Consider the following 15,108-nt stretch of genomic DNA (forward strand, 5'->3'; position numbering starts at 1 on the left):
TCCGAGCGTGGAGTTCCTGGAGTGAGTAGCTCCTGCTCGCATCCTCTGGCACAGGTGACAGGAGCCAACTCCAGCCGGGACCACGGAGGAGCAAATCCAAGGAAAACCGCACGGAGGTCCCAGCACAGCTGAGCTCCGCAGAGGCAGATGCCCGGCTGCCCCTCTGAGGTATAAATAGCACAACACCAGGAGCCTCTCCCTCACTTCCAGCTGGAAATTTAAAAACAGACGGTTTCCCTGCAGCCAGGCAGGGGCGAGACAGCCCCGGGAGGGGGTGGCTGAACCAGAGGTTTGACACAGAACTTCCTTCCCAAACAACGCTGTTGGAGCAAGCCAAAACCACAGCAGAGCATCAAACCAGCCCAAAATTGGGGGTCCCGACCAGCTGAGCCCCCCAGCCCTGCACTGTTCCTCTTGCTGCCTCCCTGATCCCTCTCCTGTGTTCCGCAGAGCTCCACCTGTATTTATAGCTCCGTGACCTTGTGTGCGGCCCCCCAGCCTGCTGGAACTCCACTTTTTTCCCCACAAAGCACCATCTGCTCCTGATTCTGGCCTGGAGGGGTGAGCAAGGCAGGATTCCGGGTGCCAGGGAGTGAGGGAGCTTCCCTACAGCTCCAACAGCCCAAGGCTGATCCATCCCTGGATCATCTCAGCGCCCTGATCCCAGCATTCTCCCCACTCCCCTCGGCTGCACTTCCATGGATAGGGCAGCAAAGCTCCATACAGCAACTCCCACCCCATAAAGCAGCTCCTTTCCTGTCTGTATCCCCCCTCCCTTGCCCTTTATCCCCTGAAAATGCCATTCCTTTTCCTGCCATGCCATTTATTCCCTGGCAAAGGGAGTTAAGGGCTCGGTGCCAAGATAAACACACCAAACAGTGGTTCAGCATTCCCTCAGCATCCCCGTTCCCTCGTGCACTTTCCAGAGCCAAACACCAAAAACAGGAGAGCAAAAGGTCAAAACCACCTGGATCCCGTTCCACGAGTAATTTTCCTTCCCAACACCAAAGCTCAGCTCAACTAAGAATTTTCTTTCAGCCTCCTCTTGTGGCTGGAACCCAAAGAAGAGTATTTCCAATTAATAATTGGAATAAAATTAAAAAATAAAGCACTTATTTTCCTAACAGTGTCTCGGGCCTCACACCTCCCCACATCCAACCATTTTTCAGCCCTGAATCACGGTTTAAACTCAGCTGGGAATTTCCAGGGAGTACGTGTGTGAAAGAAGAGCGCATCAGGCACGCTGTCGTTTGTTTATTTTAATAGAGACCTTTTTTTTACATTTATTTATAGCAGTGAGAAAAGTGCTCCAGAAAAAGATACCCCAGTCAAGGCAAGCTACCATAGCTACCATCCAAATCCTAAATATTCCCTAGAGAAAATGGGCACTGTTGGATTAAGAAAAGCTCATTACAGAACAGGACAAGTTAAAGATGAGTAGTTATAACCTGAAGAGGAACTGATCCTTTTTTACACCTTATTACTGTAAAGTATCTCCATGTGAAATTCACAGAAACCAAGGACTTCCTGCAATATTTAAGACTGCAAAACACCTCAGGCAGGATGTTACATGAAAAAGGGTGGAGTAGGGGTTTTTATTTCTTTCAAAAGGCAGCAGTTCACCCCCCCAGTGAAGTTCTACCATTAACAAATGCCAAAATCACAGAAAATTGGACCCTGGACTGCTTTATTTCAGTGAACATCCCAGGCTCAGCCTGATGTGAAGGATGTGCTTCACTTTAGGTGCCTAACCAGCAAAATCCAGCAACGTACGAGTCTCAAACCTGCACCACCTCTGCCAGTGGACAGTGCAAAATGAGGCAGAAACAGGGGAAAAAGCGACAGCAGCGAGTCAGGATGGGCACCCAGGGGAAAAAAAGGGGGCTTTGCACCTGGATCTTCCAGCTCATCCCAGCAGGCAGAGCAGTTCCCTTGTTTCAAGGGAATTCTGTACACACGGGTCACAGTGCATGAAGGGGGCTGGAGGTGCAACCCCTGCCCGCTGTCCCTGTGGGCACACACGTCATTCCCAGGAAACACCACGTCCTTACACACAGCCCTGTGGATACCAGCACCAGCCCCCAAGGCCTCTCAAAGGCACCCATTTTCCCCCAGAGCTGCACCTCCACCTCCTTCCCCTTCAGCTGCCCCAAAATTCCTCCTGCTGCTGCGTCAGCTGCTTGCCACATCTCCTCATGCTGCTCCTCTCACCTGCCTCCTCCCTTTGGCAGTAAGGGACTCCTTGGACTGGGAATAGTGGAATTTTTACTGGCACAAGAGCTGCTCTGCTCACACAACAGTCTCTCCCAGGGCCCAGCGCCGCGCGCGTCCCGCTGGTCACTGCTCCTCCAAGGAGAGCCGGCACCGCCCGTCCTGGGCCGTGTTGTAGGACTCACAGCTCTGGCACTTCATGCCCAGGAGGTGGAACTGCACCGTGGAGCGGGCATTGCAGTCGTTGCAAAGGATCTGCATGCACACAGGAGAGGGAGGGACAGGCTGCAGCCCCAGCGGTGGGTGGATATAAACAGCAGGGATGAACACCCCACACGCGACTGCTCCTCAGCATTCCCCACCCCTTGGTCTGATTCCCGATCCAGCACGAGTCCCTAGTGCCCTCTACTGCCAGTAACTCCGAGGCACAGATTCATGGAAGCCAGGCAAGGCTGCGAGGCTGCCCTCTTACCTCCACCATCATGTTCTGGTACTCGCTGGGCATGGGAGTCTGCGCCACCTCGGTGTCCAGCTGGCGCCAGTACCTGGTCATGTCCAACGCCGAGTGCATGCACAGAGGACACCTGTAGCCTCTGGCAGAAAGAGGGGGACACGTCTCAACCAGAAGATGAAGGCAGGCCATGAAACAAGTCCATTGGTAGGGACGAGTTTCACGCTGCACCAGGCAAACAAACAGCACGAAGCAGCAAGTTCTGGCAAACTGAGTCGGGAATTAAATGTATTTCTTCCCCCCTAAGCTAGCCCCTCATCCCTTTAGGAGCTGTCTTTAAGTCGGTGCAGAATTGGCATTGTGATTTTTAGCTCTTGAAACAATATGTTTGGACTAGGGTAATACTGGGAGGAAAGATGTTTGGAAATACTCACTCCTTCAGCATTTCGTCGTAACATGTCCTGAAAAGGAAACACAGGTCAGTAAGAAAAACTGAATTACTGACAGGGAACGCACCAGGACTGCACAAAGGCAATAAGCCACACGGGTGTCCCCAAGGCAGAAATTAAGAACATCCCTAGGCCAAGTGACAGGAGAGCTTCACACTGTCAAAGCCGACTGAGAAGGACAACAATCCCCCTAAAGAAAATAATTCCTGGAGAAACAGACTGCCCCCACAATGCAGGTCCCTCAGAAAGCAGCTGTAAGCAGCTGACACAGACTGAAGGCTGCTGAAAAAACACCCAACACGATGCAGCAGGTGTTTCCCTTGCTCAAGTGTCTGCTTTACCTGTGAAGAAGGTGACCACACGGCAGAACATGGGCTCCAACACGAGATGTGTGAATATCCTGTTTGGAGGCAAATACAAGGCAAAAGAGAAGAAAATTAATCCATACACAGAGTCAAAAATAGGGCCACACAGTTATCCAGGAGATGAAAAGAAGCTGCTCACCTCCAAACATATTGGACAGTCCTGCCTGGAGACATTTTCAATGCACTTTGCAAATGGAAAAAGAGAAGAAAACGTTATTCTGCTGCGTAGTTTTCCATGTTTTTCTATATTGTAAAGCTCCAATAGGTAAAATTTCTTATGTCTTCAATTAGTGGCACCTGTGTTGCTGTTAGGTGAATTTAGAGAAGGAGAACCCACTGCTCTCCCTGCTCCTGTGGCCTCAGGTGGGGCTGAGGCACATCCAGCTTCACATCCAAGGCGTCACTTTTTAAGATACGGAGGTAAGCAGCGCATCCTCACCTTGTGCTTTCCTTGGAGACTCAGGCTGAGGCACAAATTACACTTGGAGCAGTGGAAGAAATCCTCCTTGGGGCCAATCCTGCGGAGAGAGGTGTCAGGGCCGGGCCGGCGCCCGCGGAGCCGAGCCCGCCGCCCGCACGCACCTGCAGATGCCACACTCCTGGCAGTGGTACTGCTTCTTGTCACGGTCAAACAGGTGGCAGATGTCACAGTAGTACTCCCCAAAGAGGCTGCCACAGCCCTCACAGCGCTGCTGGGCCTGAGGGGACAGGAACATCCTGAGTGCTGCGCTCGCTTCCAGGCTCCAAGAGGGGCGTGGAGCTCCTGGAGCAAGGCTGAGAGCTGGGAAGTGATGGACAGGCTGGAAGAGGACAGGCTGAGGGAGCTGGGGTGGCTCAGCCCCGATAAGGAATGGCTGAGGGGATCTGATCCATGTCTGCGGGGATGTGGAAGGTGCCAAGAGGATGGGATCAGCCCCTGCTCCGTGGTGCCCAGCAACAGGCCAAGAGGCAATGGGCACAAGCTGATGCACAGGCACTTCCACTGAACAGGAGGAAAAGCTTCCTTCCTGTGGCCTGGAACAGAGAGGCTGTGGAGTCTCCCTCACTGGAGATATTCCAGAACTTCCTGCACACCGCCCTGTGATCACAGGACATCCTGAGCTGGGAAAGGACCCACAATGTTCACGATGTCCAAGGCTTAGCCTCGCACAGGAGATCTCCGAGCATCCCGCCAGCTGTCTGACAGCACTGCCCACGTAACTCTTGCTCTCTGCCAGGACCGGGGCCGTGACCCCTTCCCCAGGGAGCCTGTTCCAGTGCCTCACTACCCATCCTAAAGCTCGCCTGCAAAGCGGGAGGCCATAACCCCGACAGGGAGCAGGGAGGCGACACCGCACGTCCCAGCGCGGTCCCCCCCATCCCGAGCCCTGCCGGACCCACCTTCTGCAGGAGCCGGCAGCGGATGCACTGCACCTCGGACACCCGGAACCGGTCCAGCTGGTGCTCCTCGGCGCCGTCGTGGCACAGCCGGCACGGGTACAGCTTCCCGCAGCACGGCGCCTGGGAACGGAAGGGAACGGCATGGAGCGGGGCACCACGGAGCGGGCACGGCACGGCACGGCACGGCACGGCAGCCGCTCACCCACCCGCAGCCGGCAGCCCCGCCGGTAGTGCTCGCATCCCTGCTCGCATCCCTGCTCGCTTCCCAGCTCGCATCCCGGCTCGCATCCCGGCTTGCCTCCCTCCGATCCCCCCGCCGTGGCCATGGCCGCCGCCGCCGCCCGGCCTCGCTCCACCCTTTCCGCTTCCTCACAGCCGGTTCCGGAGGATTGGGAGGTTTCGGAAGAGCTTCCCCCGCTGCCCGGCTGGAAGTCTCGTGTTCCCCTTCTCGCTGAAGCCTGGTTGGAGTGGGAGCGGAGATCTGGAGATCTCCCAGTCCGAGCTCCCTGCCGAGGCGGGGTCACCCAGAGCTGGTGATGCAGAAGCGCGTCCAGGCGGGTTGGGAATGTTTCCAGAGAGAAAACTCCACGATAAAATCACAGAATATGCCAGCTTGGAAGAGACCCATCAGGACCATCGAGTCCCACTCCTGATTCTGCACAGGACACCTCACCAATCCCACCAGGTGCCTGAGAGCTTTGTCCGAACACTCCTTGAGCTCGGTGATTCCCGTGGTACCTTCCAACTCAGGAGATTCTGTTCTTCAAGCTGAGTTGGAGCTCCTTGTGTTCCAGTTTCTGGCCGCTGCTCCTCGTCCTGTTGCTGGGCACAGCAGAAATCTGGCACCACGCTCTTGACACCCACCTGGGAGATACTTGTATGGATTGATGAGGTTCCTGCTGTCTTCTCTCCTCTAGACTGAGCAGGCCCAGCTCCCAGAGTCTGCCCTCCTGAGAGAGATGATGCAGACCCTTCATCATCTTCGGCCTCTGCTGGACCCTCTCCAGCAGCTCCTTGTCCTTCTGGACCTGTGGAGCCCAGAACTGATCGCAGCACTCCAGATGTGGCCTCGCTGGGGCCAAGCAGAGGATCACCTGCCTGGACCTCCTGGCCACTCTCTTCCCCGTGCAAAACCTTTCCCTTAAACCTTTCTCTCCCCCACAAACCCACCTTTCCCCCAAAAAGCTCCCCTCTTCCCTCCCCAAACCTTCTTTTCCCCCCTGCATTTGCCCATGGCTATCTGACTGACTGCTGTGGCCAAGTGGAACATCCACTGTGGGGACAGTCAAGCCTGGAGTTGGAAGATCTTTTTATTTACAAATGAAATGTACACGTCAAGAGACAGCACAGAGACAAATCCCTAAAGACAATGAGTTCAGACCACATTCTATCATGATCCATCGATGGGAAAGGCTGTATTTTGTGGAAAAATAAGTTCCAAAGTTAACAACACCATGTGAGTTGTGACAGGTGATGGAAAAATGTGAGCAAGACAGGGACAGCCCAAAACTGGCCACAGACAAACTAAGGGCAAGTAAGCAAAAACTGTTTCCAAACAGTCACGTTTTACTGTCCCATTCTTTTAAGGGACCTAAAGGAACAATGACTTGAGTTACTCAGACATTCCACGTGCCACCTGCGTCACAGCTCGGTATTCCACAGGGATGTATTCCTTCCTTCACCATCAACAACAGCCAGACAACACACCCAGGGCAAACACCCCAAAGACAGCTGCCCGAACGTGGGGTCAAAAATGCGAAGGGAAAAGGAACCTAAACCAAAGTGACGAGTGCATTAGCGAGGGTTTCAAAGGAACAGCTGCAGATCTGCACATTTAGATATTGTATTTCTTGCACAGATGTTTTCTTCACTTTCAAGGCAAAGGTGCTTTTCAATCCAGATCAGGCAGCCCACTGAAATAAGAGAGTTTTGACAGCTGCTTTCGTCACGATTCGGTGAAAAACAAACCCCTCAGGCGGGCAGCAGCTGGACAAAAGAAAGCCCAGCTTCCTTCAGAGTCCTCCAAAGCAGCTCCTGCCCTTGTCACACACCAATGACCACTACCCTTCTCAGACAAGACCTGGCCCTAAGCCAGCAAGTCAACGTTCCAGGGGCTTTTTGCATGCAAGAAATCCAGCAGCAATGGCAGTGCAAGCTCCATCCTTGGCCTGGACCCGAGCCACTTCCGTGGCAGTCTGCTGCACCAACAGGAGTAAGGGATCCTCCTCTCCCCTGCAGACACCTGGCAGCTTTAGCCCCTGGAAACTCAGATGGATTGTTCCCACTGTTCAGTCACCTGCATCAAGAGGAGAAAAGGAGAATGACTCTGGACAGACTGGCAAAACACAGAGGTGCTCCCTGTTGAAAGGCTTCCTTTATTTTGCTTTGTTACACATCCTTACCTTGCTGAAGCTGTGCACTTACACCTCTGTGCTTCACAGATCACAAAACTTGAGGGTTCTTTTCCCCTCCCCACATGCAGGCAGCTTTTTTTGTTGTCCTACCACCTTGCTCAACCTCCCAATTTCATGAGCTGCTTAGTTTCCAACCCCAATGCCCAGCACCTCAGCTCAGGAAAATGATTTACCAGGCACAGCGAGCTGTGTACTGCCCTCAGTAAGAACTCTGTCACAGCTGCACGTCCCGACCAAGAATGTGAAGTATAAAACCATTTTCCTACTGCACTTCCCAGCCCTAGGTGAGTGTTATGATCCATTTGGAAGCCACCAGAAGGCTACACAGCAGAAATGAGAGCCCACCTTTTACAGGCAGGTGTGACCATCTCCCCAGGGCTACTGCTCGACCCTGGGCAAGTTGGCTTCTGATGCATCCGGCATCAAGGTCCCTGACAGCTGCAAATTGGGAAAGAAAGAGACAGGATCAATTTCCAAGTGTAGCATCAACAGAGCAGACAATCAGAAGCAGCCTTCTAAAGACACATGCAATGCCAACACCTAATTCAAAACAAATCTGTTCTTTGGTCAAATCAGGCTTCAAAAATGCTCCCCCAGTGTAAGACTTATGACCCCGAGGCAAATTCTGCTCCTTCAGGAGGCAGACTGGAATTCTGTGAGCCATGCTGTTGAGAAAGTCACAAACCAAACAAATACAGAGCAGCACAAACCACTTTATTGCCTTGCTACCTGCTGTGAAGGCAGACTTGAGTTAGGAAGGTCGATAACAGCGAGGGGGGGGACTTGGGACTCTGCAAACGTTCTATTTTCCTTCTTCAGAAATCTGAGATGCCGAGCTGCAAAACACAACCGAGGCAAGCCACGTTTAGGGAGTGAGAGCTGACACACTGCTTCCTGACACCTGTTTGGCAGCCAGGTTGTATTTAGAGGACCTCAAAGTTCCTACCTTCCGCTCCCCTCAGCTCGGGGAGATGATTTAGTTCTGGCAAACGCACATCTGTCTTGGGTAATTCCCATTTTTTCTTACTTGCCTGGAGGATGGGTTTTTCATTGGTAACCTGTAATCAAGGGTATAAGGAAGAGCTCATGAAAATACAGAAAAAAAAAAAAAAATAAAGCTATTTTCAAGCTTAAAAAAGCAGTAAAACAGTAATGCTCTGATGGAGTTGGAATCTGTCCAAGAGTGAGACAAAAGACTGATGTGCGTGAAGGAATTCAACCTGCTCAAGTGCTATTTATACACAAGCAATGGAAAAGCACCAGCAAAATAAAAACAATCATCTAAGTGAGGCTGCTTTTGGAGAGATAAAATACAGCACTTGGAGAATGGCTGGGATTAGTTATCTGGAAAAAGGCAAATGTTCCTGGCTGGCATGGTAATAATCATGCCTAGGCAGTGAGAGCAGAGGAAAACTTTCCATTTCACTTGTTTCCCTTATCAATTTTTAATGCAGTTATGACATGACTAAGGAAAGCCCTGGCCACATTAAATGCAAACCCTCAGCAGTTCTGCTTCAGTGGCACAGCACACATGGTCTAGTGCTCCTGGCCGGGCAGGAGGCCATGGATATATTCCAAATCTCACAGATATCCTGTGCTGGACTGCTCCCCTCATTTAAAATTGCTTTCTGACATAAAATGTATTTTATCTAAGAACTGTTAGCGAGGGATAATAAATGAAAAATCTGCAGGAAAAAATGGGTAACAAACCCAGTATTTCCAGTGGGGAGTTATGGTGAAAGATGGACCAGATGGAATTCTTGAGAATACAACACACAACTGAATTAATTTTTGCTTGGCCAAGGGGGACGGACAGACAGACAGACAGACCACTCACCGGTGTCAAGTTGACATTGCAACGCCCCACTGGAGAAGGCTTGCGTGCCTTTAGCAAGGGGTTCAAGTATTTTTTACTCTTTTCATCAAGTCTGTAATCAGAAATGCCCCACAGCTGGTATTAGCTGGGCTGACACAGCCAATACAAAGCAACAAATGCCAGGTGTCCCAAACCCCACATTGTCACCCTGCCCCTCCCAGGACATCCCAGGAATGATGGATACCAGCTCCCCTAGCTCTGCTCCCTTACCTGTAATTCAAGCTCCCAGGGCCAGACCCCGTCCCAAATGTAGGAGAGAAGTTCTGGCTGATGGGAGGGATAAATGTGCCCAGGCTCTTGGCATAGTCCAGGCTGCTGCTGGAATCTTTCAGGTTGGTCTGAGGGCTGAATTTAAATGGGTAGATTGTGTTGTCATAGAGGAAGCTCAGCTTGGAGGATCGATCTGCTTTCTCTGCATCAGCTTTAGAGGGCTTGCTCTTTATCTGCTTCCCATCTTTGCTCCTTGGGCCCATGCTGAAATCCTGTTTGGGAAGATAAACATCATCTTTCCTTACAGTCATGGTTAAAAGAGCAGTTTACAGCAGTGCATGCAGGGAAAAAAAACATGTCAGAAGCCTATACGTGCATGATTCTGCAAGAATCCAATGGAGATGGAATTGGTTTTGTTAGAGAATCTCTGCTTTCCATCAAACAGGAGAAAACTTGTCAGGGTTCCAGCACTCTCTGTAAATAAGTCACTTGAAACTGGAATCAGAAATGATGGAGGAAAAACAGCTGCATCCTGTGTCTCTTCCGAAGAAATTAAATAAAAACTCATCTCAATGTCACCTCAAAGTCACTCTGAAGCGTCTTTAGTATCCAGTTGAAAGGAAAATTCTTCATTTTGATGACAGGGCTTTAAAACAGGTTAACACAAAGCAGCATAAAGCATGACTTATGCTTCCCAAGTGATTCCCCTCCAGCTCTGCATTGCCAGGAACTGCACCACTGTGTGGTTCACCTGCAAGGGACTGGTCCAAGAACCCCCTGCACACTCCCAAGGTATTTCCTAGGAATTGCTGCACCTATTTTAAAAACAATGATTTTAAAACATGAGAAAAAACCCAAAAGAATACAGGTTTGGAAAACACAGATGGACCAACCTGGACGCTGATGATTTTTCTTTCTTCTAAAACGTCCTTTTTACTGACTTTAGATTTTTTTTGGAACTGATGGTCTCTGGCATCTTTCTGGATCATTTGTTTAAGCTCCTGAGTAAATCTACATTCCATATAAGGAGGAAAGAAAAAAACAAATAATAAAAGGGCTTCTATTTATCTGAATATTATCATCAGTTGTTAAGCCCAGGCTTCTATAGCCCTTTAAAGCAGTCAAACAAACTGTGCCTTTAAAGCAACGAGAGGACAAATGTAATGCATACATTAAATAAAATTTTCTGCATGTATTTTTCACAATACAGCAATAAAAAATAAATCTGCATCAGTTTGGTGCAAATGCAGTGAGTGAATACAGTGTAAGACTGCACTGCCCAGTGTGGTGTGGCACTGATGAATTAATGTCACAACAAGGTAAATGTGCCACTGCAATGTTTTCCCTTCCAATTCTATTTTCAGGAATGTCAAGCCAAAACAAACTGAGGCATTCAGCAGCTGTCAGCTCTGCAAACCCAGCAGTGTGCAGTCTCCCAGCACAACTGCTTCACTTCTTTCTAACCTGAGCCTGCAGTGAGCAGGAGAGGAGCTCTTACCTTTCAGCAAAGCCGTCCTTGTTGAAGAAATCACCCTGCAGGAGTTCGGCACAGGACGGTCTCTTGTCTGGGTCAATCTGCAAGCACTCCTGTCAAACCAACGCCAACAAGAGGAGAAAAACACAGCAGGAATTAAACAAAGCTTTGGCATGTCTGAGGGAAAGATCCCTGCAGTGACTCCTTTGGCCCTGCAGGGCTGAGTGTCCCCATCACCCTGGACTGGAGCTCTGGGATCCTGCAGCCCTCACCTCAGCTGCTTGGGGAGCTGAGAGAAGGGCACTTCAACATCCCTGTGCTCAGCTGTGTGAGGTGAAGGACAGGGAAACAGAGGAACACTCCCAGGAAACACTCTGTGAATTACCTTGGCTAAATCCAGCGCGTCACGAGGGAGCTTGGGATAGCGTTTCTCCAGGGATTCCAGCTCCTTCACCTCGGGCAACTTCATGCCAGCAAAGAGGGGGTTTTTATAGAATAACTCCTGTTGCCTTGGGATCAAGTTACCTGGAGTCAGGCAAACAAAGCAGCCACATGGAAAATACAGGACAGTGAAACACGTGAGAGGCTGAAATGCTGGGTCAGCACTGCAGTAAGGGCTACAGCCTGGCTTGTTATCTTCTCACCCGCCAAAACAAATCTGAGCCCCTCGCTCCTGAGCAAGCCCGAGGGGCTCTTCTTACCCAGGCACTTGGTGATATGGTAGAGCTGGTCAATGTCTGAGTCTCCAGGGAAAAGGGCCTCTCCTGTAAGCATTTCTGTGATCAAGGCGCCGACGGCCCACACGTCCACAGGCCTGGGGGGAAAAACCACCAGCTCAGCACAGCTCCAGGGATCCAAAGGCTGAGGCAGGGATGGAGCACCCCCTGCGTGCCCCCCACAGCCCTTCCCAGGCTGGCAGGCCGGGCTCACCTGCCGTATTTGCTGTCCCCCACCAGCAGCTCCGGGGCTCTGTACCAGCGGGTCGCCACGTAGTCCGTGTAAACTTCCCCGGAAGTCGCCAAGGGCCGGGCAAACCCAAAGTCGCAGAGTTTCACAACTCCTGACTGGGAAACCAGTATGTTCTCTGGCTTAATATCCCGATGGATTATCTGCACAGGGAAAAGGAAGTCAGGCAAACTCCCTGTTTGGACATAGCAAACTGGCTGGCTCAGCAAAAAGTGCAGCTTTCTCATGTTCAAGTAGAAAATTACAGGTGAACACAGAACCTCTAATTTCAGACACATTTGTTTTATGCATCTCTTCTCCTTTTCAGACAAAGCTCTATTTCTCTAAGTTCAAATATATATAAATACAAAAATACAGGCTTCTTTTCTAATATATATCTATTGATTGTAGCTGCAGAGCTGATTTCTTGCACACACTTACATTGTGGCTGTGACAAAAGGCAATTGCTCTCAGGATCTGGAATAAGTATCTCCGAACCCTGTCGCAGTCCAGTCCACTGGGAGAGTCCTCGAGGTCATTGAGCACCGTGTGATCCACAAACTCAAACACCAGGTACCACCGCTTCTTCCTCTTGCACACATCCAACAGGTTCACCAGATTCTCGTGCCTCAGTTGCTGTCAAAAAACAAGGAATGTTTAGTGAGGGAAAACACTCAGTAAAAGCTATAAAGGGAATTTTTTTAAAAAATATTTTTTGCAGTTAATTTTTTTTTAACTGCAGCCCAGCTGGGACGGTACCAGAAAATGCAACTTGAATAAAAAGAGGAAGAAAAAGCAGCTGTATTTTCTGGTTACTTTGTCACGTGTATTTTTGTTTATTTTGTGTCCCCAGCAGCCAAGAATCCACCTCCCATTTGTTACACATTTATCACACACCGACACAAAAGGCCGTGCTACAGAGCACAGTTATTTATTAGCTGGAGCCTGGCAGGGAAACATCCCTGGAGGCAGCACCAGAGCCCAGGAAGATGCAAAAGGACTGAAGAGCACAGGGAATTGTAGGGAAACTCTGCCAGTGCAGAGGCAGTGCCACCAACCTGCACCTGTGCCTGCCCAGACTTCTCACAAGGTCTGACAAGAGTTTTTAAAGGGTAATCAGTAAGAGGAAAAGCTCTTTTCCCAGGAATGATTTATTCCCCATACAAGACCTGAAGAGTTTTTTGCTGTTTTCAGACAATTAAATTTCTGCCCAAACTCGATAGGAAAAAAAAAAAAAATTAAAAATTAAAGCCAAAGATTGACAGGGAACAAGGGAAGGAACTACAAAGGGACTAAACCTCCAGGTATTTATTTCCCCTGTGAGAGGCCACCCTTCCTTTATATGCAAATCTTTCCCCTTGCAAAGATTCCATTCACCCAGGAAAACCAGGATAATTCCCAGCACACCTGGGGGCTGCTCAGTGACTCGGAGCAGGGACAATCCAGGCTCACACAGATCCACTTTAGAAGGGTTTGAAGGGATAATGCTTGGAGCTGGATACATTTCTATTAATTCTAATTCTGCAGCTCGTGCAGTAATGGCAAACACCATTTTTTTCCCCCTTCAGTGCACAGGAACTGTAAGCTGCCAGATTTAGAGAGAGACACTTGTGGCAGACAGGAGGACAGGACACAGCTTTGCCAGTATTCCCACCTCTGGAACACCCCACATCACAGGAGCAGCCTGGAAATAAAGTTTTCCTTATTTTTTTTCACCAAACACATCACCTGGGTCCCAATGTTCCAAACTCCCACATGTGCCCAAGCACACGGGACAAGCATTCCTGTAGGACAAGAGAAGCACCCTCAGCACTCCAACAAGGAATAATTTTTTCCTGATATCCAAACAAAAGCTGCTGTCTTTCAGTTTGAATCCATTCCCCCTCGTCCTTCCCCCCAACAGTGACACCAGGCAAATCCCACACTCCAACACCAAGGGACACAGCTGGCTGCCACACATGGCTCAGGGAATCCCACAGGAGTCCTCCTCCAGCCTCTTGCCTGCCAGGAAGGTGCCGTGGATAGAAAAAAAAATAAAGGAAAACTTTCCTAGCAGCGTTTTCCCGTCTCAGGTGACACCCAGCCCGTTCAGTGTCACATCCCCAGGCCCTGAAAGGTCAGCGTTTCTCCTATTTCCAGCAGCATTTGGGACAGGGGACAGCCACCACCAGGCGGCAACACAGACCGCACCATTCCCTGGGCACGCCAGAACATCCCCAGCCTTTCCCAATCCGGGATTCGCCAGGTGCATCCATCCCAGCTCTCAGGCCAACGGAGAGGCAGCTCTGCCAGGCTACGGCACGGCAGGTTCCATGGATCCAGCCCAGGGGAACGAGTTCCAGCGGCGCCCAAGCCCGCCTCACCTTGAGCAGCTTGATTTCCCTCAGGGCGATTTTCCTCACCGCCGCGTCGTCGTCGCTCTCCAGGAACTTCTTGACGGCCACGATCTGCCCGCTCTCCCTGTGCCTGCACTTGGTCACCATGCCGTAGCTGCCTTCCCCCACCAGCCCCAGCACCTGGTACTTGTCCATGGCGGCGGCGGAGGGCCCGGGCCGGGATGCGGGCACGGGGCCGGGATGCGGGCGCAGCGCCGGGATGGAGGCACCGCGGCCGCCGCCGCCTCCCGGCCAACGCGGCGTTACCGCGGCAACGGCCCGCCGTAAAGCGCGGCCGCGCCCCGCCTGTCGCGAAAGGCGCCCGGCCGCTCGCTGGGCCCTTGCAAAGGCCTCATAAAGTGTTTTAAGGGTTAAATGTTATAAAGGCTGCTTTCTAAAGCCGCTGGGGCGAGTAAAGCGGGCTCAGCAATCTTATATCTTGTGGGGTGTGTTAAAAGCCCAGCCTGAATCCATGCAGTGCCTGTTCCGTGTGTGGACAGGAGGTTGCGGATGTTGCCAAGGCTGAGCCGTGAAAAAGGCGGAATAATTTGGTTTTTAGGTGCCTGTGCCGGTGGCCTCACTGTGCAGTTCACCTTACAAAGTTGTCTGCACAATGTGACAGCGTGCATGAGCCTGCTGCCTTTGAGGGGAAGGAAAGCTGGAGCATCCCTGTGGGTGTACCTGGATTTTCAGCCAATGCATTCTCAATCCAGCATCCCCTTGTTCCTTCCATCCAATGGTGGATGGAGCAACCCATGGTCTGGCCTTCTGCTAACACTGACTTCTCACGTTCTGGGCAGGACACGTGTAGGAAAACAGCTCCAGGAACAAACCGCAGGAACAAAGGCATTCCGTGCGGATATTCCCAACATTCCCGCCTCACTCCGGTGGCCTCTGTGTCACAGCTGAGGGCACTGCGGAAAAAAAGGTGTTCAGTTTCTCTGAAGGAATTCACGAA

General features: G+C 51.0%; 2 protein-coding genes across 2 annotated transcripts; both read right to left on the reverse strand.

The window, feature by feature from the left end:
* Positions 1 to 1,244: 1,244 nt before the first annotated feature.
* Positions 1,245 to 5,213, reverse strand: RCHY1 (ring finger and CHY zinc finger domain containing 1). Its single transcript, XM_041459380.1, has 9 exons — positions 5,063 to 5,213; positions 4,857 to 4,976; positions 4,059 to 4,174; positions 3,916 to 3,994; positions 3,616 to 3,660; positions 3,453 to 3,511; positions 3,097 to 3,123; positions 2,684 to 2,804; positions 1,245 to 2,466 (listed from the first exon to the last, which is right to left on the reverse strand). Exons 1-9 carry the CDS (start codon positions 5,180 to 5,182, stop codon positions 2,338 to 2,340), a joined length of 816 nt encoding a protein of 271 aa, XP_041315314.1. The 5' UTR covers positions 5,183 to 5,213; the 3' UTR covers positions 1,245 to 2,337.
* A 935-nt stretch (positions 5,214 to 6,148) lies between these two features.
* Positions 6,149 to 14,491, reverse strand: CDKL2 (cyclin dependent kinase like 2). The gene is made up of 13 exons (XM_041459379.1): positions 14,139 to 14,491; positions 12,217 to 12,411; positions 11,761 to 11,939; positions 11,532 to 11,644; positions 11,216 to 11,355; positions 10,855 to 10,943; positions 10,250 to 10,367; positions 9,357 to 9,628; positions 9,108 to 9,198; positions 8,217 to 8,328; positions 8,000 to 8,106; positions 7,616 to 7,708; positions 6,149 to 7,152 (listed from the first exon to the last, which is right to left on the reverse strand). Exons 1-12 carry the CDS (start codon positions 14,304 to 14,306, stop codon positions 7,649 to 7,651), a joined length of 1,644 nt encoding a protein of 547 aa, XP_041315313.1. The 5' UTR covers positions 14,307 to 14,491; the 3' UTR covers positions 6,149 to 7,152; positions 7,616 to 7,648.
* Between the last annotated feature and the right edge of the window lie 617 nt (positions 14,492 to 15,108).

The sequence above is a fragment of the Pyrgilauda ruficollis genome, unplaced genomic scaffold (genome assembly GCF_017590135.1).
Source record: "Pyrgilauda ruficollis isolate IOZ18807 unplaced genomic scaffold, ASM1759013v1 scaffold134, whole genome shotgun sequence".
NCBI classification, from domain to species: domain Eukaryota; kingdom Metazoa; phylum Chordata; class Aves; order Passeriformes; family Passeridae; genus Pyrgilauda; species Pyrgilauda ruficollis.

Excerpts from the sequence above, each read along its gene's own strand:
- RCHY1 (XM_041459380.1), bottom strand. The coding sequence starts at position 5,182 with ATGGCCACGGCGGGGGGATCGGAGGGAGGCAAGCCGGGATGCGAGCCG. Across the intron at positions 3,512-3,615 it reads ACTGTCCAATATGTTTGGAG|GATATTCACACATCTCGTGT; the intron begins GTGAGCAGCTTC and ends GCCTCCAAACAG. Across the intron at positions 3,124-3,452 it reads TGTGGTCACCTTCTTCACAG|GACATGTTACGACGAAATGC; the intron begins GTAAAGCAGACA and ends TTTCCTTTTCAG.
- CDKL2 (XM_041459379.1), bottom strand. The coding sequence starts at position 14,306 with ATGGACAAGTACCAGGTGCTGGGGCTGGTGGGGGAAGGCAGCTACGGC. Across the intron at positions 12,412-14,138 it reads GGGAAATCAAGCTGCTCAAG|CAACTGAGGCACGAGAATCT; the intron begins GTGAGGCGGGCT and ends GTTTTTTGACAG. Across the intron at positions 10,944-11,215 it reads ACGCGCTGGATTTAGCCAAG|GAGTGCTTGCAGATTGACCC; the intron begins GTAATTCACAGA and ends TTGGTTTGACAG.